Raw genomic sequence first — 23,578 nt, 5'->3', positions numbered from 1 at the left:
AATCATTAACATAATTTCAAATCACAAAAAATATTCATGCACCGACAATCCATGGAGAATAGTAAGCTACTCATGGTTGATTGTAAACAGGCACTTGTTTCTAAATGATTTTAATCTACAGAACACATTTAATAAAAACTAAAGCTGATTCTATGTACTGGTTGATTAAGTGCGTAACCACTTGAGTATAAACTATGGCAAAACATAATCATTTATTTAAATTTTGTTAATGACGGTAGGCGATATGAAAGAATATGATAAAATTATATTGGAAATTTGACACTATTAAATATATGGAATACAGTACTACATTTTAAAGAATGGGATAATTTTCTTTTTCAGTTGTCACAGAAGCATTAGGATAACTTAAGTTATGCAAGTAAAAAACCTCTACGTGTTATTTGATGCAAATTGTTAGTTTAGTAGCCTAGGTATGCTTGTTAATGTTTGGAAAATTAGCCCATGTTTCTCATCTAGTAAACAAGGTAGGCCTACCTAATGCATATTTTTCATTTCCAATACTGACAAATAAGTTTCAAATTTCTTTTTTATCTTGTAGCAAAAACTTATAACAACTCTATGATCAAACATATCCTTTATTTTATGTAAAACCCATTTATTTCCCAAAAAAATTTAAATACAAATTATACATTTTTCAAATAAAACTTGCAAAGAAAATGCCTTGGGCAGTTTCCTCATAAGCAAGCTATTATCAAGTTATTTAAACAATAATCTATAAGACACTTCTAATAATCCAAATGTCTAGTTCAGTTTTAAAAATTACTATTTCTAAAACAAATAAGTAAAACAATAACCCTCAACTTTAGCCTATCTTTACCATTGTTTGTTACTAGAATGCCTTTGCTGATCAGGAGAGAATAGGTCGCATAAACTATAAAATCCTTATAAAAACCACAATTCTGGCAGAAAAAGTAAAACATCTCTTGAGATAGTACCTAAATCCAAGCTCAGATCGCATGAGTGCTAATTAAGTTTTTATATTTATAACACGTACGTATACATTTACCTACTTCTATAACCTAATAACAAATAGTAGATAGGGTCAGAGTGGCCTCCTTCTTGATAATATCACTCACGTTTGCAAGGCAGAAAACAAGAACCAATCGTCATGACATTTAATTTTCACAGTAAGTCTCCAGTAAGAAAACTTTTCCAAAAATAGTGGCCTCCAGATATTACTAAAATACCATCATAGCTGAACACTAGTATCCTAAACAATGGTGGAACTAAAATTTAGAACAGAGGAACACAAGGAGGTGCTCGAAAGTCAGCCTGGAAATGCCAAAACGGTACTTGGGATTGCTATAACATAATATTACGACAACCACACATTTTTAAGAATGCAGAATCACTGAATCGAAATTGGCATATTAAGTTCCGATATAATCAATCGATTGATTAATTATTTTGAACAATTACGTTTCTACTAGATAATAGTAATTCTGAGAATCGTTATTTCACATTTCGTTTCTACTGATTACTAGATTGGCGTAGAACAATATTTCGTCCATATAAAACAGGAATTGTCTTATCGCAAACCCCTCCCCATCCTCAGACAGAGGTCAAAGTCGAGCGTCTAGTAGATAACGTGATTGCAGAGTCTCGCCGCCCGTTCAGCTGGTGCATCGCTTTGTTGTACTTCCGTGTTTTACCTCTACATTTCTCCAAACACAAAATTCAACAAAAACAAACATTTACCAAACTAAACTCTTTATTAAAAAAACACTAAAAACTTGTTTTTATTCTTGATCACATTCCGCCACCCAAAATGCGAGTGCCTCCGGCCATCAGCGCGGGCATTGACAGCACCTTCGGTGCTGCCCCGCGCTGATGTCGACGAAAGAAAAACATCCCTCGAGATAGTACCTATCAGTAAAATATCAAATTCTAGAGGGGCTAATCAGAAATATAAATTGAATTGTAATGGAAAGGCAATTATGTACCGTGCAAATCACGTGATGCCGCGCGGCCTGCCGTAATCAGGATTCTCGAGAAAGATAAGATAACAGCGACAACAATACCGATCACAATACCTGGAAATGCTTGTAAGTTTGTAATTTTGTAATTGAAGAGTTGTTTTTTTTTTTCGTTCTATCATGTTTGTTTCTATAAATTTCTATTTTTGTGTTCTTCATACTAGTGTGGTCGGTATAATCCCAAAGTACCGCCAAAACTACACAAATAGCAATCGCTAATTGGAGGAAAAGTTAAATATATCACATTGGCGGTAAAATTTTGAACATTGCTATAACATAATATTACATCAAAAACTATAAACGGGTTAACAATTTGTTTCAATTTGGCTTTAACCCTTCTTGAATCATAAGACCAGACCAAAAATGAAGTCATTTTTAAGAATGCCGGGGATTTTCCTTAGAATCACTGAAGGATAACAGGGGTAGGGTACGATAAGCGGACCCGGTTATTTATATCGAAATTGGCAAACGGTATTACTTAATCATAACCATCGATATAATCAATCGATACTGATTAATTATTTTGAACTATTAACTTAAATAATCTATATCAACAGCTGTAAACACTAACCAAATACACGTAGAATAATATTTCAATTTTACATAAGTAATTCTGATTATTAAAAATGGTAATCAATTTTAGAAAACTGCACGACGTTGCTTTTTCGTGGCTTCAACATGTTGGACTCGTATCGAAAAACCCATTATGTGAAATTTGTGGGAAAGAAACAACTGTAACTGTGAGAGGAATAAGTATGGTCGTCTTCAGTTTTCCTAATTTTGGTTATAAATAATTTGTTTGATCACTGTAAATATTAAATTCACATTTTAATTTAAAACATATGATTGTTATTGAGGACTATAGGTACTTTTATATCGATTGATAGTATATGATTTGAGATGCGAATATTAGGTATCGATGACTATATTCTGCGATATAAAAAACCGGGTCCGCTTATCGTATCCTACCCGATAACAGGCCTATTGCAGCGGTTTTGCAACTATAACAAAATCTTATTTTTAAATGTAGGCTAATGTAATTTTTTTTTAATTAATATTTTTTATATATTGTTTCACATGAGGAATAGGACTTAAAAATACCATAAAACATAAATTAACTTAAAGAAGAAAATAAAACTGAACACAAAACATGGTTTTAAATGCAATGAAACTATATTTAAAAAGCTACAGTTTCACTTTTTTGTGTTGTTTTACACTGAAATAAATACATATTTTCACTGGGCAATTACCACAATGACTGTCTAAACAACCTTCTAAAAAAATATCAAATTTGAAAAACATTATAATACAACTCTTTACTTTCATACATTTATTACGTTTTGGTTTTGTAAATAAATTAAAATGAACACACTAATTCTAACACAGCACAAACTATATTCTTGTCAAAAGGAGGTCGCAGTCGTTTCATTTTTTGCTAAGTTCACTTAAGCTGCTAACTTAAATCATGTTAGTAAAGTGTTTTGATTGAACATTATGTTTTGATTATTATTTAGGATATTACCATTGTATATGCTATATTAAACTAATCATTTTAACTTCAAACACGATTGTTGTTATGACTCTAGATATGGTGATCTCTCGTATCCGATAAACAAATATTACGTATCAATGATTATACTAGTCGACATCGAAAACTGGGTCTACTTATCGTACTCTGAACTTGAAAATACCTACAATGTAATTCGATTCGACATTTTGGTTTTGTAGTTTAGAAAGTCTGAAATATTGATGCATTGATTGTTGTGGTGGCCGCTTATGATACTGTAGGCAAACAACAAAAAAATGCCTCGATTGTAATTAACAGTAATAACTTCCTCAAAGGTAAATAAAATACTGAAAGAGGTATATACGAGGGCAAATCAAATATAAACGGTAATTTTGCTGTTGACTGTACCAAACATGTTCGGACGTGATGCGGCTGTGGGCGATTGTCGTTTTGCTTAATAGGAGTGGGGGGAACTGCTTGCTTCGCACTAGCGTTGTGTTCTGCCTTCAGTACAGCCATGACCGAGCGAGAGGTACATCCATCTGTTGCGCAACGCATCGTCATAAAATTTTTAACAAATGAAGGTGTTAAGCCTTCAGAAATTTTTACTAGTTTGCAGGCACAGTTTGGGGACACTACTCTGTCTCAAAATCGAGTGTATACGTGGGCCAGAGACTTTAGGGATGACCAAGAACGTGTTGAAAACGGAAGTCACGGTTGACGCCCAAGGTCAAGTCTTACAGATGACAACATTAGTGCGGTTCGACAGCTTATTGAAGGTGATCGCCAGTTAACTGTTCAAGAAATTTCGTCGGAAATTGGTATCAGCTACGGGAGTGTTCAGTCTGCAATCACAGACCACCTTGGCTTCAGAAAAATTAGTGCTCGCTGGGTTCCGAGGTTGTTGACCGGAAATCAAAAACAGGTCAGGTCGGAGATTGCTGGGAGACTTCTGCAACGATTTCAAGGAAGATTTTTTTTAGGCATCGTCACATGTGATGAGACGTGGGTCCACCATTACACTCCCGAATCGAAAATGGCAAGTAAGGAGTGGTGAAGGAAGGATGAAGGCTGCCCAGTGAAAGCCAAAACTCGTCTCTCAGCCAGAAAAGTTCTTGCAACAATTTTTGTTGACTCAAGGGGAGTTCTACTCATTGATTTTCTTCACGATCAACGAACAGTGAATGCGGCTTACTACTGCCAGGTGCTACAGTCAGCAAAAACCAGTTACCGGAACAAAAGACGAGGTGTGCCCATTAGAGATGTCATCCTTCTCCATGACAACGCAAGGCCTCACACCACATTGTTGACAAGGTATAAATTGGATGAAATGGGCTGGGAAACTCTCGAACACCCTCCTACAGTCCAGACCTGTTCCCCTGTGACTATTTTTTGTTTGCGCCCCTGAAAGAATCACTTGGAGGAAAACAATGAAGACGTCGAAAAGCACGTGCGCAATTGGTTAACAACTCGCCCTACTTTATAATAAGCGGCCTACACTCGTTATTCGATTGCTATTATCGAACAATTCGATATACTATCCAACTTTGATGTATGTAAAAATCGTACACAATAAGAGTTATAATAAATTACCGTAACAAGAAGAATCTCATACATTACAATTTACAATAACAACTAAACCAGTTATGGCCTAGGCTTTGATATCACACAAACCTTTCAATATTTATAACTTGCCTAGCTTGATATCAATAAGAAACCGTTTTTGTGAAATGGACAAAAGAATTCTCCCTATGTGTCACCAGGAGCCAAACCCTCATGTTGAAGCTACTTAAGGCTGCAGTATAATAAGTGGCCACCACGACAATCGAATCATCGATACTCCGATTATTCGTTATGAGTAACGAATCCTTGATATAACTATTGAAACCAAATTACGTTATCGGCATTACAAATGACAGTTCAGTTGTTTTCATCTTAAAAAGTAATATATTAGGGTAGGGTCCAATAAGCGGACCCGGTTTTTTATATCGAAGAATATAATCATCGATACCTAATATTCGCATATCGAATCATAGACTATCAATCGATATAAAAGTAATAACAATCATAATGTTTAAATTAAAATGTGAATTTAATTATAACAAATAATAAATGAACATAACCAAAATCAGGGAAACTCATAACTTTAACTAAATGAAACAGAACGAAAACGTTTTTACTAAAGTTGTGTCCACCATTACCTTCTTTTTTTGCATCTGAAGACGACCATGTTAGCTCCTCTGACAGTTACATTTGTTACCTTTCCACAAATATCACATAATGGATTCTTAGGTACTAACCCAACATCCTGAAGCCATAAAAAAACATATTTTATCGTCTTTTAAAGCAATTTCGTGAAGCTTCCTAAGATTGACGGCCATTTTAATACACAATGTTACGTGAAATTAAAAATATTACCTTGTATTATTTGAAAGTGTTTACAGCTGTTCATATAGATTATTTAAGTTGTTAAAAATAATTCATCAGTATCGATTGATTATATCGATGGTTATGATTAAGTAATATCGTTTGCCAATTTCGATATAAAAAACCGGGTCCGCTTATTGGACCGTACCCATAATTTAACGATGAAAAAACTATCTAGGTTATGTACGGTATATTAAGTTTATAAAATGCAAAAAAACAGTATTAAAATTTAGTTACTTTTTTTAACTATTTTGAAGGATAAACGTATCGGACACCTAGTGACATAAATAACAAATGTAAATCGGCAACTTGCGAGCGTCGACCATTACTGTATTACTATACAGATGAGTTTACTTTGTTTTAATTAATTCGTAACAATAATATCGAACCAAATTAAGTTATCGGCTTTTTGTATACTACCAAACAATATTGGTTTTTCTGTAAAATAAAAACAGCTACTAATTAATAATTATGAATATTTATAGGTCAAATGCTTATTATATTTGATAGTTTCGGTATTTATAATCAATAGTTAATCCGATTGTCATGGTGGCAGACAATCCACCAATGGATACTGCAAACCTCCTTAAAAAAATCTCGTCACTTGTGAAAAATGGCTTAATTTAAATATTTTCCTCACAATCATCGCCATTTTCTAAGTCTCAAAATATTACTTACTTCTTGTTAAATATTAAAATTACTATAACTAATAAGTTGAAATCATAGGCCTATGTCAAGTTAAATAAATTGTAATATCGAATTATCTTTTGGATAACAAAATTAAACCATTTGATAATAGCAATCGAGTAACAAGTGTATGCCACTTATTAAAGTCTACCTACCCTAAAAGCCTCTTGAAAGATCTATGGAGAATAAAAGGCCAATAACACATAGACCTCTACTGGTAAATGTATTTTCAGACTAGGCCAAAGCCTTAACTTAGTTTAGGAGCACCCAAAGTCATGAGTGTTTAAGCACTGACAAAGTTAAAATGACTTTTTGTTTTCACAACATAACTTACTAAACAATAGTTTACTACCTTTTAGTGTATATTTGTAAAATATAAGACCAACTAGTTATTTAAGGAGCTAAGTTTTTATGTGAGTAGGTCATATTATTAACATACCCAAAAGTAAACAAGATTAATCAACAATAGCAAAGTTAGCCTACCTACTTCATGAGGCTGCAACAAATATTATACTTCATTTCATTATTTCAATGGCTAACCTCTGACAGCATTAGTTTGTATTGTGCTAAGCTTAGTTTAAGAGAATTATTCTATATAAAAAGTAACAACACTTTAGGTATGGCAACTGGAGAGGTTAGATTCATCTTTTCCTTTCTTCCATAATACACGTTCACTGAAAGATGAGCACCAACAGTTTAGCCTAACTAATCAAATATATACATATTTACAGCATAACAAGTTAACAGGATGTGAAAAGAAGCATAATATTACAGTAATGAACTTACGTTGTGTTACTGGCGAATAAAAGTACGTTTATTTGTTAAATAAGATTTGACCTCAAATCCCAACAAAATAGGCGGGTAACGCTAACTCACACAAGGCTGCATCAAACAACGGCACAACTCACCGCTCGCCTCCTACGTGAGACATTCACAGCTAAACACTTCCATAACTTAATCAATTCACAATAATTGAAACTAAACTTAAAACATAACACAATACATTACGAATGTTTCATCTTGAGCTTACTACTTACAAGACAACGCGCGAATATATCGACTTGCCAACGGCAGAAGAACAAGCACAAAATACTCCAATGGCCGACAACAGATGCCTAGTTCTTCAAATTTCCGCCAGGCAACACCACTACACAGCCATGAGCCACGACCCCTGGATCCCGAAAATTAAAAAAATAATTCTTGATTAGATTTTACAATTTGTATTAGAGTTATTACGAATTTTGTTCCATGATTGCGAATAACGATATAGTATCAAATATTAATATGTTCTGAAATAATGTAGCAACAATCGGATTATACTAGAACTTGCATGGAAATCGATTTAGATACAGTTGTGTTTCACCATTTCACTAAATAAAAAAAAAGCAGGTTGAAGCAACATTATAATGCAGCTATATCAAAAAGTAAATAATGTTTCAATACGTACATGAATGTAAATTGCAATACAGTTCTATAAAATTGTGCCTAGGAATCGGTGGCAAATTGCTTGAATGGGAAGTACAACGACTAAGAATGATGCATTACACTTTCTAGTGTCTCTTTATACACTTGAAACAAAGAGCCAACTAAACAAAATGAGCAGTTGAATACAGATTCACTAAAATATTTAGTTTAAATTTCATCATATAATAACAAAAGTTTAGTACTAAATACTTATTGCAATTTCAATTCAATTTAACCTATGAAATCGTTTATAAATCCCAAAATTTAAAGTTATTATACAATTGTTTTTTAACAACACGTCATATTGTTGTGGCAACACTGCTAGAACTTAGTTCAGTTCATCTGTTTTCATTTTTAAATAATTTCATTTCTATTTGTTTGTTGTTGGTTAACATACGTTTGGTTTAGTGAGTAATGGAGATTTGTAGGTAGTTTTAGCGTAGTAAAGTTTAAATGAATAGTGATTAGTGGACAAATATTATGTTGCGAAATGGTTAAGAGTGTATCTTTTATGTTGTGAGTTTCGTAATTTGGTTATTGTGCCTCCACAGAAGTAAACAGCTTCCAATCCCAAAGTAATAATACATTTTGCTAGATTTTCATGAAAACTTATAAGTTGGCTAGTATATGTGCAGTTAACGCATAGCATATTAATTTTTGTAATGAATCAAAACTAGAACTAAGAGTTGGTTTTTCTCTAACTGGCAGGATAAAATAGGCGATATATAAAAAAATCATGGTTTACTGTAAAACTAAATTTCGTAGGCCTACCATTTTGTTTACAATAAACTAGTGAATACTGTGATGGGTAAAATATATCCTGGATAGAGATAAGCGAATCCGGTTTTGATATCGAAATTATCAACTGATATTTAAATTATTACACACATTGATATAATCAACCAGCAGTAATTGAACAATAATTAAATCATCTGTACCAATTGTACACAGAATTTCATATTCTAAATAGAATTTGTTCTATAAGTAACTGCTTTAGAGTAAAATAAGATAGTAGTTACCGTTAGAGAAGTAAATAAAATAACAATAAAAGATTATTTAACTTGCCTTTTGCGGTTTAAGATGTTTACTTTATTATTTAAGTGACATTTATCCTGTGACCTGTCTTAAGTTAATTTTATCGTTTGATTAATGGTTGTGGTTCCTTTATTATTTATGACATTATATAATTGTTTAAACTATTTCTATTATTTAGTTTGAAACATGTGACTTTAATTTAGTATTTTAGATACGTTGATATCGATTGATAGTTATGTTATTTAATATATAAAGTGTCGATGATTGTAATAAGCTATATAAAAACCTCTGCACTTAATCTTTAATGTAAATAGGTCTATTTCAAGTTTTTCTTTGTAGGCCTAAGTTGTCAAAGTTATAAAACTGTTGTAGACTATACAATAAAAAGTGATAGGAATATATCGAAAGTCGAAAATAGCCAAAATGTTTCAAATTTATTAGAGCTTTAAAAGACGCTGTTGTAGTATAATAAGTGGCCACCACCACAATCGTATCCAATTCCCTCTCAGTCCCTTACTTTTGTAATGTTCAGTGAGTATTAAATTAAATTTGGGTTTGCTATTATTATTTTTTTCAGTATGTTTGAATTCTTGGGTAGGGTACGACAAATGGACCCAGTTTCTTATATCGAAGAATGTAATCAAATCTTATATCTAATATTCGCATCTCAAATCCTAGACTATCAATGGATATAAAAGTATCTATAGTCCTCAATAACAATCATATGTTTTAAATTAAAATATGAATTTAGTATTTAAGTTACAGTGATCAAACAAATTATTATAACCAAAATTAGGAAAATTGAAGACGACCATATTTGCTTGTCTCACAGTTACAGTTGTTTCTTTCCCACAAATTTCACATATCTTAATGGGTTTTTCGGTACGAGTCCAACATGTTGAAGTCACAAAAAACATGTCTTATCATCTTTTAAAGCAATGTCATTTAGTTTTCTAAAATTGACAGTAATTTTGGTATCAATTTACAAAATCGTGACCATGGAAAGGTATGTTCATTTTTTTTTCCTGAAAACTACAATTTCTCCTGAAAACAATAGTGAAGAAAAAATTCGTCGGCAACGAAAATCAAAGGAGTTACGATTTTTTGAAATCCTCTGAAAACTCTGTTTTTGACAGTACCTCTGGCAATTTTACTGAAATGATGACGTTAATCCTGTCAACGATGCCTGCCCGCTGCGCACTGCTTGCTCTTTTAGAAAAAAAATTAACTCGAGCTTGCAAAAGTCGAATCCCAGATCACGTGATGCCCCTGATCCTTAACCCTCCAAGTGTTGTTCGACAAAATTTTGTCGGTTATTTTCCATCTTTAATGCAATAATGCCCGAAAGGCATCAATATAATACAATGATATACTTTCCCCCCAGTTTATATGCACCTGTGATAATAACACTTGGCTATAAATGCCCAACCCATGAAAAAAAAGTCCATTTTTCATGGTCACGGTATTGTAAATAAATACCGTAATTTTTAATAATCAAATGTTACTCATATATAATTGAAATAAATTACATTACGAGTATTATTTGAAAGTGTTTACAGCTGTTGATGTAGATTATTTAAGTAAACTTAATTGTTCAAAATAATTAATCAGTATCGATTAATTATATCCATGGTTATGATTAAGTAATATCGTTTGCCAATTTTGATATAAAAAACCGGGTCCGCTTATCTTACCCTACCCGAATTCTTTCCTTACTAAAATTCATGGTAATAGTGACATATACATAGTCAGGAATATTGTGAAAAGGTGATTTTAGATCGCCTTAGTGGGCTACAAACATTTGAAAAACATTGTATTTATAACAAGGCTAAATGTAGTCTATTTTAGAACAAAAAATCAAAATATTGAAAACTTAAATTTTACAACTCAGAAAAAAAATTATAAAAATTGATAATAAGTTTTCTTGGCTGTTTTTTTTATGCATGTGTAATCTTATGATGTATTAAGGTTTTTAGGCACCTAAAGAAGAGGGTAATTTCAGTCCTTGAAAAATTGTGTTGTAACATATAAAATTGCAATTATCGGAACTGAATTAATTATCAATGTATTTGAGTATGAAATGTACTAGATTAATAATTCAGAATGTAATAATTGTGGGAAATATTAATTTTTTATACTGTATATATATTAAAAATAACTGGTCTAAACTTTTTTGTATTTGTTGACTTTGTATTTATGAGAGGTATGTAAATAAAAACAAGTAATTGTTTATATGAACACTTTTTCCAAAGTATAGTTAAAAATGAAAGACCACATCAAATATAAATAATTTATCAATAAGACCTACTACATAAATAAGACATGGGATTCTTTTATAAATTGATATGAATTTAATGAAAAAGTTTACTCAGGATTAAGTTACTAATAAAATAGTCAAAATAAATAGATGTAACATCAAATAAAAAAAAAACTAATGTAGAAGAAACAAGTAGATACATGTAAAGAAAATAATAAAAGTAATCTTTAAACTCAAACAACATTATCAGTTTTATTCAACTATGAACTGCATAGTTACTTCCTAATAAAATCATGGTTTACATATAGAAGCATATCAAATTGCAACTCAACTGATTATCCATTTGATTGTATAATTTTAAAATACTTTATAAATTTTAATTCACAATTTTAATAGAAAGATCTATTTTTGCTATCATTTTAGTGTAGTGCAAATGTAAAATTTGTTAGTTTAATTTTTTTAACAATTAATTTATAAATGTTTTTGTATACTGACATTGCGATCACAAGGTGGGTTATCAAAATATATACTGAAATGACAGAATTGGGGTAGACTTTAATAAGTGGCCTACGCTCGATTTTCAGTTGTTTTATTGAACAATTCCATACAATATTCAACTTCGATATGTAAAAATCGTACACAATAAGAGTTATAATAAATTACTGTAACAAGAAGAATCTCATACATTACACTTACAAACATAAATTTAACACTGGCATCACAAAACAAAAAAGCCAACAAGCGAAGGATCAACCCCAGTTCTCGCAGTGTTCTATTTTTTATATCATATAATCATGGGCAAATATCCAAAATCCTGTTACCCTTCCAAGCCAGGGTACGGTAGTTTATTCTGGAGGTGAAAGTTAACTGATGTGATTGAGTGATAAATATTTTTATCTCTGCTCCTCACCAATTGGTACCACTTTCATGAACATATTTTAGCATTTATGATTTTTCAATTTCAATTTGCTATTTTGTACACAATATAGCACTATCTTGTGTTAGCTATCGGTGTATTATTAAACTATTCAGTGTTTTTTTATCGGTGTTCACACAAGCTTCACTGCATCCTTTCTTTAATCTTTCTATAATCATACTGCTTGTTTACTCTATTTAACAATCTAATACTGCTTAGTTTTGATGAAATCTTTAAGCAGTAAATAATTTGTTAATGTTTTTTATTCTAGCAGTACAATGGCAGAAGATGAAGATGGCAAAGAATACCGCTGGGAAACTGGCTACGAGAAGACTTGGTAAGGCAAAGTAACTTGTATTCAGGTTGAAGTTTACCCTGCCAATTTATTCAAAGGCAGTAAGAAATGTTCTACCTAGTAATTTTAAGATTAAAGAACTAAAAAAGGCTCTAATACTTCGTCTTACAGAATCTGCTTTGTCTGTGGTTTGTGTAACAGGAGCCTGCACTTATAGAAATACCTCATAATGTAGCGTACCTCATCAAGCGCACAGTTGCGTAATTTTAAGTAGACAAAATTATAACATTGTACGGTAAAATATCTTGTCATTACATTTAATATAATCGTTTGAGTACTATCTAAGATGCAAAAAATATAATATTTTTCATAAAATTGCAAAGCCCATACACTTTCTTCCAATACTTAGACATTTTAATGCAGTAAAATTATGATTTTCTAATAATATTATTAAAACATACAAAGGCAAGTAAAACTAACTGTTGTAGGAAATGTGTTAAGAAGACTAGATGGAATCAAAGAGCCACGATTTAGGTTGCAATAATTCCGGAAACATGTTTATTGTTGGAATGATGTTTCCTTCATTTTAACGTAGCTTACCTGATTTACCAATACCTATTAATTTACAAATCAACTTTTTTCTTAAATTTATTATTTACTGGTATTTTAATTTGAAGGGAAGCGCTTCAAGAGGACGACGATGGCTTGTTGGAAGCGTCTGTGGCAGACATCATCCAGAGGGCTAAGCGCAAACGCCAGGCCGAAAGAAAGGGTCACACCAAGCTGGGCATGATGAGACATCTCTACCTCATCATCGACTCATCAGAAGCCATGCTCGATCAGGATCTGAAGCCAACGAGACAGCTGTGCACAAATAAGGTACTTGAGCTGACTGATGATGTAAAAGATTCAATGAAAAGCTAGATCTCTTAGTTCAAATGTACAGTAACACAGATACTATACAAAAATATTATAACCTAGCGGAGCCTTGAAGCTATCTTCAGCAAGTAATTAAAAATCAGTGAGCCTTATTTGTGAACATGGAATATAGAATTTGCGTTATACATGAATAAGAAGGAAAGGTTTTGATAATTGTAAGAAAAAAAATTTCTATATGTTCTTCCAGGTGACAAATTCTTCAAAGGTCTGTAGCTGTGTTTTATTAACCATTCTGTACAATCTATGTTATTGGTGTTGTACTGGTGAGTGTCTTCTAAAATTTATTGATTTGTTTCTATGGCTTGTTTAACGACTTGTAATGTAAAGTGATACTGCAGTGAGTATTTTATTATTAGACTGGTTATCTTGAATCCATGTCTTTTACATTTTTTAGTAATGCCAGTACTTTTCTTCTCGCATATTGTTTTCATAAACTTACAATTTATATTGTATGCATTGATAGTTAACATAATTTAAAACTAAAGACTGCGATACACAAGTGATGCAATGTCCTTGATTAGTGTTCTTCATTCTTCCTTTACTCATGACATGAACAATGGATTTTACTGTATTCCTGCTAATATCTGTTGTACATTTCTGTTGTATTAAGGTACGACAGATGTCATTATTAAGTCAAGATTTTGAGTAATACACTTATTGGTAGGGTTATATAATTGTTTTATATCCATAAGTATGAACATAAATAAATTTTATAATATTATAAAGCTGAGTAAATTTAGTTTAAACATCTACTTTTTTAACAAAGTGCACTAATGATGCAGAAGAATAAGTCGTCCATTAAAAGATTAAATGAAACTTTATGTGCATTTGAAGATAATTGTACACTAAATTGTTATTTGATGTTGAAAATATTACAAACTAAATACAAGCTGAGGAGGAAACGGGTATGAAAAATTTAGAGTATAAAGAGTTATATTAGAATTATAAATGTGTTTGATGTCCACAAAGTAGTAATTCTGTTGTAGCTGTTGGAGGGTTTCATTGAGGAGTTCTTCGACCAGAATCCTATCAGTCAGATGGGTATGATCTCGACCCGCAACAAACGAGCAGACAAGGTGTCAGAACTCGCTGGCAATGCTCGCAAACACCTGAATGTACTCCAGGCACAGTTCAGCCAACCATCACAGTGTAGTGGGGAGCCGTCCCTGCAGAACGCCCTTGAGTTGGCAGCATCGTCACTCAAGATGTTGCCGTCGCATGCTAGCCGAGAGGTTCTGATAATACTGGGCAGTCTGACCACATGTGATCCCGGTGACATCAACCAGACTATCGTGGTACTTTTTCTTTCTATAGCAATGCAGCAAGATAATATTAATATGTTACAAAATTTGGTACAAGCTATTTTGCACTGTATTCGAACTAAAGAAATTTTTGTTGTAAGAAAATGTTTGAATTAAAGTGTATATTAACCCTTTGAGTGCCAACGTCCGATTCTATCGGACGTCAAAATGATGTCTGAAAAGTGCCAACGTCCGATTCTGTCGGACGTCGAAAGTCGGCCAAAAAGTGCCAACGTCTGATTTTACCGGACGTTCGGAAAAATATTCGTAAAAAATCCAAATACTAATATTTTGACTTAATTATAGTTTATATTTGTTCATAAAGAGTTGTTGTTTTCATAATATATCGATTTAGTTGTCTTTGGAACGATTTATGTTAACAAAGATGACGAATGATCTAGATATAGCATTGACAGCTGATCCTCATGACATAGTGTTCCAGTTCACTGTAATTCGCGTTGCGGAATTGTACTTTGAGATTATTTTTAGTATTATTTTATGTGTATACATTAGTTATATGTTTATATAACAGTTTATTATCCTTGTTTATGTCATTATGGATCGTTCTAGATCCCCTCTAAGTGAAAATGCAATAGGAAGAGTTATTGATGAAGAGTTCCTTGACGATAGTTTTGTAAGCAATGTCAGGGTGTGTTCAGAAGACAGTGATAGTAGTGAAAGTGGTTTATTTGGAGACAATACCGATGATGATCCAGATTATATCACCTCAGTAATATTAGATATGTTTGTAAAGTACACAAATTTATATGCTAACTCCTATTTGAGGGAAAAAAAAATATATATATATATATATATATATACTGTATATATATATTATATTTATAATAAAAATAATCACAGTTTTGAACATTCTTTGTTGTCACGGCTGATAAATACAATTTTACATTGGTGCGGTAAAAGTGACATAACAATGTTAATTTTAAAGATTTTGAAGTGAAAATGTGTACAGTTATTCATAATTAAATGCTCTTATATACATAGAGTGCTCAGTTTTTATACATATTTACAAGTCTTGTATTTTTTTTCATTGACATTATTGAGTGTGAAAATGGAAAAACAAAAAAATTTGGAAAAATATCTTTGATAAGTAAATTTTTTTATTACTAGATATAGTTCCATGGCAGTTAAATTAGGTTGATAGTTAAATAAATAACCAAACTATGAATTTTTTTAAAAACGCTTACAAATTTGCTAAAATAGGCGCTGGCACTTTTCCGTACACTCACTGGAAAAATACCCGGCACTTTTCAGTACACCACCCCCCAAATATGCCGCACTCAAAGAGTTAACTCTCTTCCTTCTTTGTAACACTGTATAAGAACATTACAAATATTGTAAATTGGAGCATAGTAATACGAGGGCCATCCAGGAAGTAGATTATGTTTTGCTCAGTAGCCGCTAGGGGCGAGACTGTCGCGGCATTTTGATGTTAGGGCGTTTCTCCGTTCAGTGGTTATCCAGCCGTACTAGTGAGAGATTATTGTTCCTCCTTGTTGTTTTACAATATCAGTTTAAAATGTGTGATGCAATTGAGAATCCCGTGAGTTGTTAAGTGCGGTAGTGGGTAATATGGTTTTTGGCTAAGCACAGTAAACTAATTGAGATTTATCGCCAACTCTGTGAAGTGGAAACGATGTGATTACTGAAGGAGAAGTGAGTCATTGGTGTATTAAGTTTAAAAATGGACGAACTAATGTGCATGATGATGAATGAAGTAGACAGCCAAGCATCATGACTGATGAAATTGTCTCTAAAGGCGATGAGAAGATTAAAGAAGACCGCAGATTCACAATAGCAAAACTTTCACTTAGTTTTCCTCAAATTTCAAGAAGTTTTTTCTTGAAATTGTTACACAGAAGTTAGATTTTATGCAAGATAAGTACCAAAAATTACAGAAACCTATAAAAATCTGTGTAAAGCTGCTTCATTGACATTTTTGGACACTTAAAAAAATAAGGTAACGCTGCTCGATTGAATCCTTACAGGAGACTAGACTTGGGTAAAACACAATGAAGACCTAGTTTGTGACGCAGCACTTTGATGACAACATGGGAGGGTGTTACTGCCTGATTGAAGTTTCAGGCAGCAGAATTTTATAACACTGGAATTTCAAAACTACTTCACCACTATAATAATTGTTTAGTGACTATGTTGAAAAATAGTATTTTAGTGTCACTTGGAAATTTATATCAAAATCTACTCTCTGGATAGCCCTTTTATATTTATTTTCTGGTATGTTAAGACGGTTCTAATGTAATGTATTCTATGAAGTCTACAACTGCTTCAGATAACTTATGGAGCAATTATATATTTATTATATTATATTATATATATTTAATGAACAGACTGAAGTGCTCTCTACACTGAAATAATTTTACAGTTGCTGAAATCACACAATGTGAGAGTGTCAGTGATTGGACTGGCAGCAGAGGTGCGAGTGTGCAGCGCTCTCTGTCGAGAGACTGGTGGCACCTACAGTGTGGTCCTGGATGATAGACACTTCCGTGACCTGTTGTATCAGCACGTGGAGCCCCCTCCCTCCGCCGCGGCTGGCAGCCAAGAGGCCAGCCTCGTCAAGATGGGCTTCCCCCACCATGAGATGACAGAGGGGCGCAGCTCTTCGCTCACCATGTGCATGTGGTCAGTCCCACTTTCAGATCAAATATGTAATGTTTTAGTGAGTAATATATATCGCCCACTAAGTCTTTTCACTATCCATGTCCATGTCATCATTACATGAACAAAGCCAATCGTCTATTTGTGCGTCGGGTATTTCCATGGTACAATAAATACTAGAAATTAAACCATAAAATACTCTGAGACGGGTGATGTGCAACAACATGCGGTAGCAGTCTGCACTGTGCAACTACAGCAAACTCATCAAGGTGCAAACACTCATGACAGAGGACCAAGGAAACGCTGACATGTTTTAGAAAATACCAGAACTACTTGTGTGTCACACAGAAATGCTTCTTACGCAATATTACGGCACACAACAAAATTAAACAAGAACATCATAACGATCCGTAGTATTAAGTCAGTAACACATTTGCACAATCGTGAATGTAATAGTACGTAAAAAACCGTGAAGGAATTAAGTTTAACTGAATTCATAGTTGCACAGTACAGTATGTACACTGAATGGTGAATTAAAATTTTATAAAGTTTTCTCTCTGCAAATGTTTTTTTTTTCATATTAAAACATTGGTTAAACCTAACAGTGGGTATGCATGTAACTTTACCAAGTACCACACGTTGTTCTTGTAGGTAGCATGATTTTGTAGTGGTAAGTTTAATATGTACAAAACAAATAAACATGTACAGTTTACCGATTACTGGAAATGCAGTCAGTGATTGTTTTTCCCAGTGAAGTGCATTTGTTAATAATATGATGTATTTAGTGGTATTTGTACTGTTGCAGCCATATTGACAGCACATCGGACGCCAGTAAGTTGAAGAGTGGGGGCTACTTCTGCCCACAGTGCCGCAGCAAGTACTGTGAACTGCCCACAGAGTGCAGGGTGTGTGGGCTGACTCTGGTCTCGGCCCCTCACTTGGCCCGTTCCTACCACCACCTGTTCCCTGTCCAGGCCTTTGTCCAGTTGGACTTACACAGCACCGACCAGCGGTACTGCTACTCTTGCCGTGTTCGTTTCGGTGACAACGAGAAATATGTAAGTATCATATAAATTCAGCAATTTAATTTCATGTAGTAACTGTATTACAAATTTGTAATCTTGGATGCAATAAGGCAATTCAAACAACAAACTTTTGTGGTCATCATGATCTTACTGCAACTGCATTTTGATCTATTGTTAACCATTATCTATTTAAAGGCAGTGCTCCCCTCCTCATCTGACATTACTTTTTTTTAATCTTTCTAAAGAACATGTGTTTGCTAATAAATTGTATTACTGTTAAAACAAGAATGTCCTTTTATAAATCACATAAAAACAGTGGCAAAGTTCCAGATTTCTGTATTTTTAATAACCGTGTTTATTTATTTTGTAGTCTGATAATATTTATAAGAACACAATTACCAGAAAAAAAGCTGTGGTCCTTTTGTATTTAGAATAAATTAGGACAGTGTGTACAACAGGATTCGAAATGTTCCAAGTATTATTTTGCTATCGTCTGTACTCGGTGGAAGAGTAGCTAACCTACGATGTCTGTGCACTGATTCCCACCTAAACAATATTGTCACTAGAAATTAGTGCAAAATAATATTCACATCAGAAGTTCCATCTCTTACTATTGCTTGTAGTTACCTAGTGTAGTTCTTATTGTCGTGATTATAACTATTAAATATAGTTCCTTTATACGCTAAAAAACTTTTTGTTTCCTGTTTTTGATATTCTTTGGTTATTATTAAATTAGATTAAATTACTTGTATTTTAAATACAAATAAACAGGTCAAACAATACATAGACACATCAGTCATTCAAGTGTGGGCTTTTGCAAATGCATATATGGAGCCCTGTATGTTTGAAACTTTTGACAGTTCAATCTTCTCCCGATCCCTTGAAATCCACCATGTAACGGTCTCCATAATTCAAAATCTTTTAATTAGTCTGAATTTTTTTAATTGGTCCTTTCAGCTTTGATTTATCAAAGTTTCACTACAAAAACAACTGGGCAACCTGCATCTAATAATATACAGCTTTTTTCTTTTTGTTAACTCTGCCAGCTTAGTTAAGCAGAGAAAAGGTTATCCCATGTAGTCTAACAAATGTACCAAACAGACAACTGGAAAGTATAGAATTACACAAACTGCCCCAAGAAATGTGTGGGATATAATATTAACCAAACCACCTTGTCTTCAAATGTAATTTGGTGTATGAAATAGACAAAACTACAACTTTAGCTGATATTATTTTGCATCATTAACCCTCTAAGTGCCTCTGTCACATTGTACAATATGGCCATTTGTTTGGGCCATTTTAAAGTGGTAGCATCGTACTGAGCGGTTGATAAATTCTTTTACGAAATTATGTTCGAATGAATCCAATAAACTTGTAGTTTGTGTGTTTGCGTGACGCTAATACAGAGTAAAGGTTTATCTCTTCCCAAACAAAACTGGAAGTGCTATTTCAAAGGTTTTCAGAAGTAGTAGTAATAAGTCAGCTGTTGTGTGAGGTACTTTGTTCTGATCATTTCAACTATGAATCAAACTTAACCCTTTCTTTTTGTAAATGTTGCTAATCAAACGTATGTTATGTGTCAGGTGTACAGCTGTGGGACATGTCATCGCGTGTTCTGTCTCGAGTGCGACATGTTTATACATGACACTCTCCACACATGTCCTGGCTGTGCGACGCATCAGTCCACATTCCTTCAGCAAGGAAGATAGAAGTACAAATTAGTGTATTTAGTACCAAGTACTATTGTACCTTTTCTTAGTATTAAACTTTTTTTTATTTACGAGGTTAACATTTGTATTGGCTATTTTTTACACTCTCCTTTATATATAGAATAGAATAAACTAGTGTGACTATCTCAAGATTTTGATTTTGGTATTCAATGGAAGCGTTAAGTTTGAGACCATCCAGACAGATTTTTTTACTTAGTAGGCACATATTTTAAGTATACTGTTTACTAAAAGGACGGAACACATGGGGTGGAGATGGGTAATTCTCCATAAACTGTATAGTAACTTGTCCTTAATTTTGATATTAATTAGAAACTATAACACATTATCTTAAGACACTATCGTTCGAAATAAAAATATTAACAAAATTTAACAAAAATAAGTACACCGTAAATGACTTAATGTCTGTGGACTATGTCAAGGTAAGTTTCATCTGCATTTTTGTTTGAAATATGCATATCTGACTAAATTTATAAAACATCCTTAGTTTTAACTGTAATAATATCAAGGCACCACGTTAAAATTGTTGTATCACCATTTTTATTAACCCTTTCCGCTCGGAGCGGTAATGTTAGAATGTCCACAGAGATCGGATGGGCAGCAGTGTTGGCCACCGCCATTTCCTCTAGCGCGCGCATTTATTTTTAGAGTTGCCGTCCTCAGAGATCGGATGGTCAGCTGTGCTGTCCGTTGAATAATCCTACTAGCGCTCGGATGGACAGCAGCGTTGACCACAAGTTATAAACTCTTTTTTATTCTGACGTATTTTTTTATAATACAACGCATTAAGATCAATCAGCTGTTTCATTACAAAGCTTGGAAATTGATCATCTGGTCAATATTGCATTCTAGGCTTTCGTTTTAGCGCGCTTTTAACCACATTGTCACTAGTGAGTTAATCTACACGCATTATTAGAACGGATTGTTTATTATTCTTAGTATTGTGCAATTTTATTAAATATTAGTGGAAATGAAGTTTTGTAGATATCAGTGTAAATATAACTGTAAATAAAAGTGTAAATATATCAGTATTAATACCTGGTTTTACTGGTATTATTATTAATTAGTGGTATTAGAGCTTGTTGGCGATGTAAGGAACATAAATAAAAAAGGAAGACCATCCCATCAATTGCAAGACATTTCCCGACAAAATGGGAAACTTCATCTACCATATCCTCTTGAAGGCAGAAAAGTGAAGAATTTCGTCGTGTGTAGGTGAAGAGTGAAGTTTTATTGCAAAACTTGTGAAAATGAGCCCGGTCTTCACATCGGTGTTTGTTTTGAAAAGTACCATTCATCTCAGATATTTCAACAACAAGATGACAACTAACCTGCAGTTAAATTTGTATTCGGAACAATAATAAGCAGTTAAATTTTATTTTTTATCATGTTATAATTATTTACTGTCACATTATTAATACTCATTGTAACTCATGTTAGTTTATAGAAATATAACATTTCCATTGTAATACTTTTCGACTACATTATTATTTACCTTTGGACCTTTAAATCCATTTAACTTTTTAAAAGGCACAGTATCAATGACGCGGCGAAAATAAGTCCGAGCTGGTGGGGACGCAACAATGACATGGCTGCTGTGTGCACGCAGGCGCCATAGTGGACAGCACCGCTGCCCATCCGATCTGAGTGGACAGTACGCGCTAAAATAATACGAGCCTACGAGAAGCCATATTTGGTCAGCACTGCTGCCCATCCGAGCGGAAAGGGTTAATATTTATAAAATTTAAATTTTCTACAAATCTACTGTTCTAATTAAATTTATTCTCTTTATTATTTATAGGTAACTTACTATGTTCTTTACAAAATGTATATCAAACTGCATTTCTCTAAAAATTATCATTCACAATGTACGAAGAACTCAATTTAATTTAGGATGGAATGCAATTTAAACCTATATATGATTTGTATGAAATTTATAAAAGTCTAATCCATCAATGTCTTTGTGTAAGCTTTACATACTATATCGTTTTTAAACCCAATTATGGTTTTGTACACTAAATTTTCGTTTGACAGTTCAGTTCTTTGTTCAACTTTCGTTCAATAGATAGTTTTTTGAAATGGCATATGCACAAAACGATATGGCATATTCCCTCACCTGCATAAAGACTATTTTAGGACACAATTTTTTTAGTTTTGGAAAATTTCATCTACCAACATTATCCTGCACAACAAATAGTCTAAGAACAAGGAAGAATGGGTACAAAACAAGATGTATAGGCTACAAAGATAAACCAGTCTCCCTACATGCTGCAAGCTACAAAATCACAGATTTAACCCTAGAACTGGCGGTCATTTCATCCTGTAGTGTCGGGCTGTTTTGGAGCTTCGCGCAAGGTTTTTTTTAAAAAAATTATTAAAAATATAAAATAAAAGCAATATAAATAAGAGTATATATTTTTGTGTTCAGAATTAAACGTAGAATTGCACTATATTGTAAAATTAACCATCAAAAATTTTCTAATAAACACTTTTTTTAATCAAATATAAAATTTACGAAAAATATTTCTTAAATTTGGGGGGGACCATACCTAGCAAATGAAGTTATAGTGAGAAATATTTATAAGTGAGATAGCCATTCTGTGTCAAATTTTATCTAGTTTCAGAAAAACATAAACATTATACACATTTATGAAAGCATCATAAAGCTATAGAACAAAAAGCAGCGATGCGTATAAATTCTGAAAATCGGGTGTACACGTAAGACTTTGGTAAAACAAGTTTTGCTAATACATTTATCTATGAATACATGTTATTTTGCATATTTTATTACTTAGAATAAAATAGAATATACAGTAGTAATGAAATAATTACCATAAATTATTTTTTGAAAAGTAAAAAAAGTTAAATTTTGCCATTTCATTATTCAAAAATTTTGCGAAAAATTTTCATTCAGCAAAATATAAAATAGTTTCTAAAGCTTGTACTATATCAAAATTTATAAATTTATGGTTTATAAGTAATAGGAAATATTATGTAGTTAGAAAACTATAAATATAACTAAAGATATTGAAAAAATATAGAATAACCCAAACAGTTATTATATATAACCAAAGAAATTACAGGAAATATATATTTTATTGTGAAAACTATCTATTTACCAAAAATAAATACTTACTTCAGAGCTAAAAGAGTGCTATAAATAACGTTTAGTAAGTGAAAACAATAACAAACTATGTGAAATGAATTTTAGCCAAGTCATTTTGCCATAGCCTACACAAAGCCGGTAATTTTTCAAACATATTTCAGTAAATAGAAATTGATTTATTCTAAAATATATATGTTTACACTACTACGACATCAAACAACACACTACACATTAAATACGACACTAAAACACACGTAA

General features: G+C 32.7%; 2 protein-coding genes across 22 annotated transcripts in view; one reads left to right on the top strand and one right to left on the bottom strand.

Annotated features, from left to right (window-relative positions):
- The window catches only part of LOC124366156, a 57,377-nt gene extending 49,208 nt beyond the window's left edge, over positions 1-8,169 (bottom strand). For 8 of the 20 annotated variants that reach the window (XM_046822492.1, XM_046822496.1, XM_046822493.1 and 5 more), the window contains exon 1: positions 7,405-7,751. The gene's annotated coding sequence lies outside the window, so the exon portion shown is untranslated. Of the gene's footprint in view, positions 1-7,404; positions 7,802-8,065 lie in introns of those variants that run through there. The other 12 variants (XM_046822479.1, XM_046822490.1, XM_046822485.1 and 9 more) reach the window with 5 other exon arrangements.
- A 243-nt stretch (positions 8,170-8,412) lies between these two features.
- LOC124366155 (general transcription factor IIH subunit 2) lies at positions 8,413-20,276 on the top strand. 2 transcript variants are annotated; one of them, XM_046822477.1, is made up of 7 exons: positions 8,413-8,657; positions 12,562-12,627; positions 13,263-13,464; positions 14,511-14,819; positions 17,227-17,486; positions 18,268-18,520; positions 20,071-20,276. In XM_046822477.1, exons 2-7 carry the CDS (start codon positions 12,569-12,571, stop codon positions 20,194-20,196), a joined length of 1,209 nt encoding a protein of 402 aa, XP_046678433.1. In that variant the 5' UTR covers positions 8,413-8,657; positions 12,562-12,568; the 3' UTR covers positions 20,197-20,276. The 2 variants fall into 2 exon arrangements, with proteins under 2 accessions (XP_046678433.1, XP_046678434.1); XM_046822478.1 differs by having other exon boundaries at positions 8,413-8,705.
- The last annotated feature ends 3,302 nt before the right edge of the window (positions 20,277-23,578 follow it).

The sequence above is a fragment of the Homalodisca vitripennis genome, chromosome 7, assembly GCF_021130785.1.
Source record: "Homalodisca vitripennis isolate AUS2020 chromosome 7, UT_GWSS_2.1, whole genome shotgun sequence".
Classification (NCBI taxonomy): Eukaryota; Metazoa; Arthropoda; class Insecta; order Hemiptera; family Cicadellidae; genus Homalodisca; species Homalodisca vitripennis.
Note: the sequence above shows the minus strand (reverse complement) of the source record. Positions and strands in the feature narration are given on the sequence as shown.

What these genes read in the sequence shown, in the direction of transcription:
- LOC124366155 (XM_046822477.1), top strand. Translation starts at nt 12,569, where the DNA reads ATGGCAGAAGATGAAGATGGCAAAGAATACCGCTGGGAAACTGGCTAC. An exon ending in ACTGGCTACGAGAAGACTTG is followed by an intron (nt 12,628 to 13,262) that starts GTAAGGCAAAGT and finishes TTTAATTTGAAG; the next exon opens with GGAAGCGCTTCAAGAGGACG. An exon ending in TCGCTCACCATGTGCATGTG is followed by an intron (nt 17,487 to 18,267) that starts GTCAGTCCCACT and finishes GTACTGTTGCAG; the next exon opens with CCATATTGACAGCACATCGG.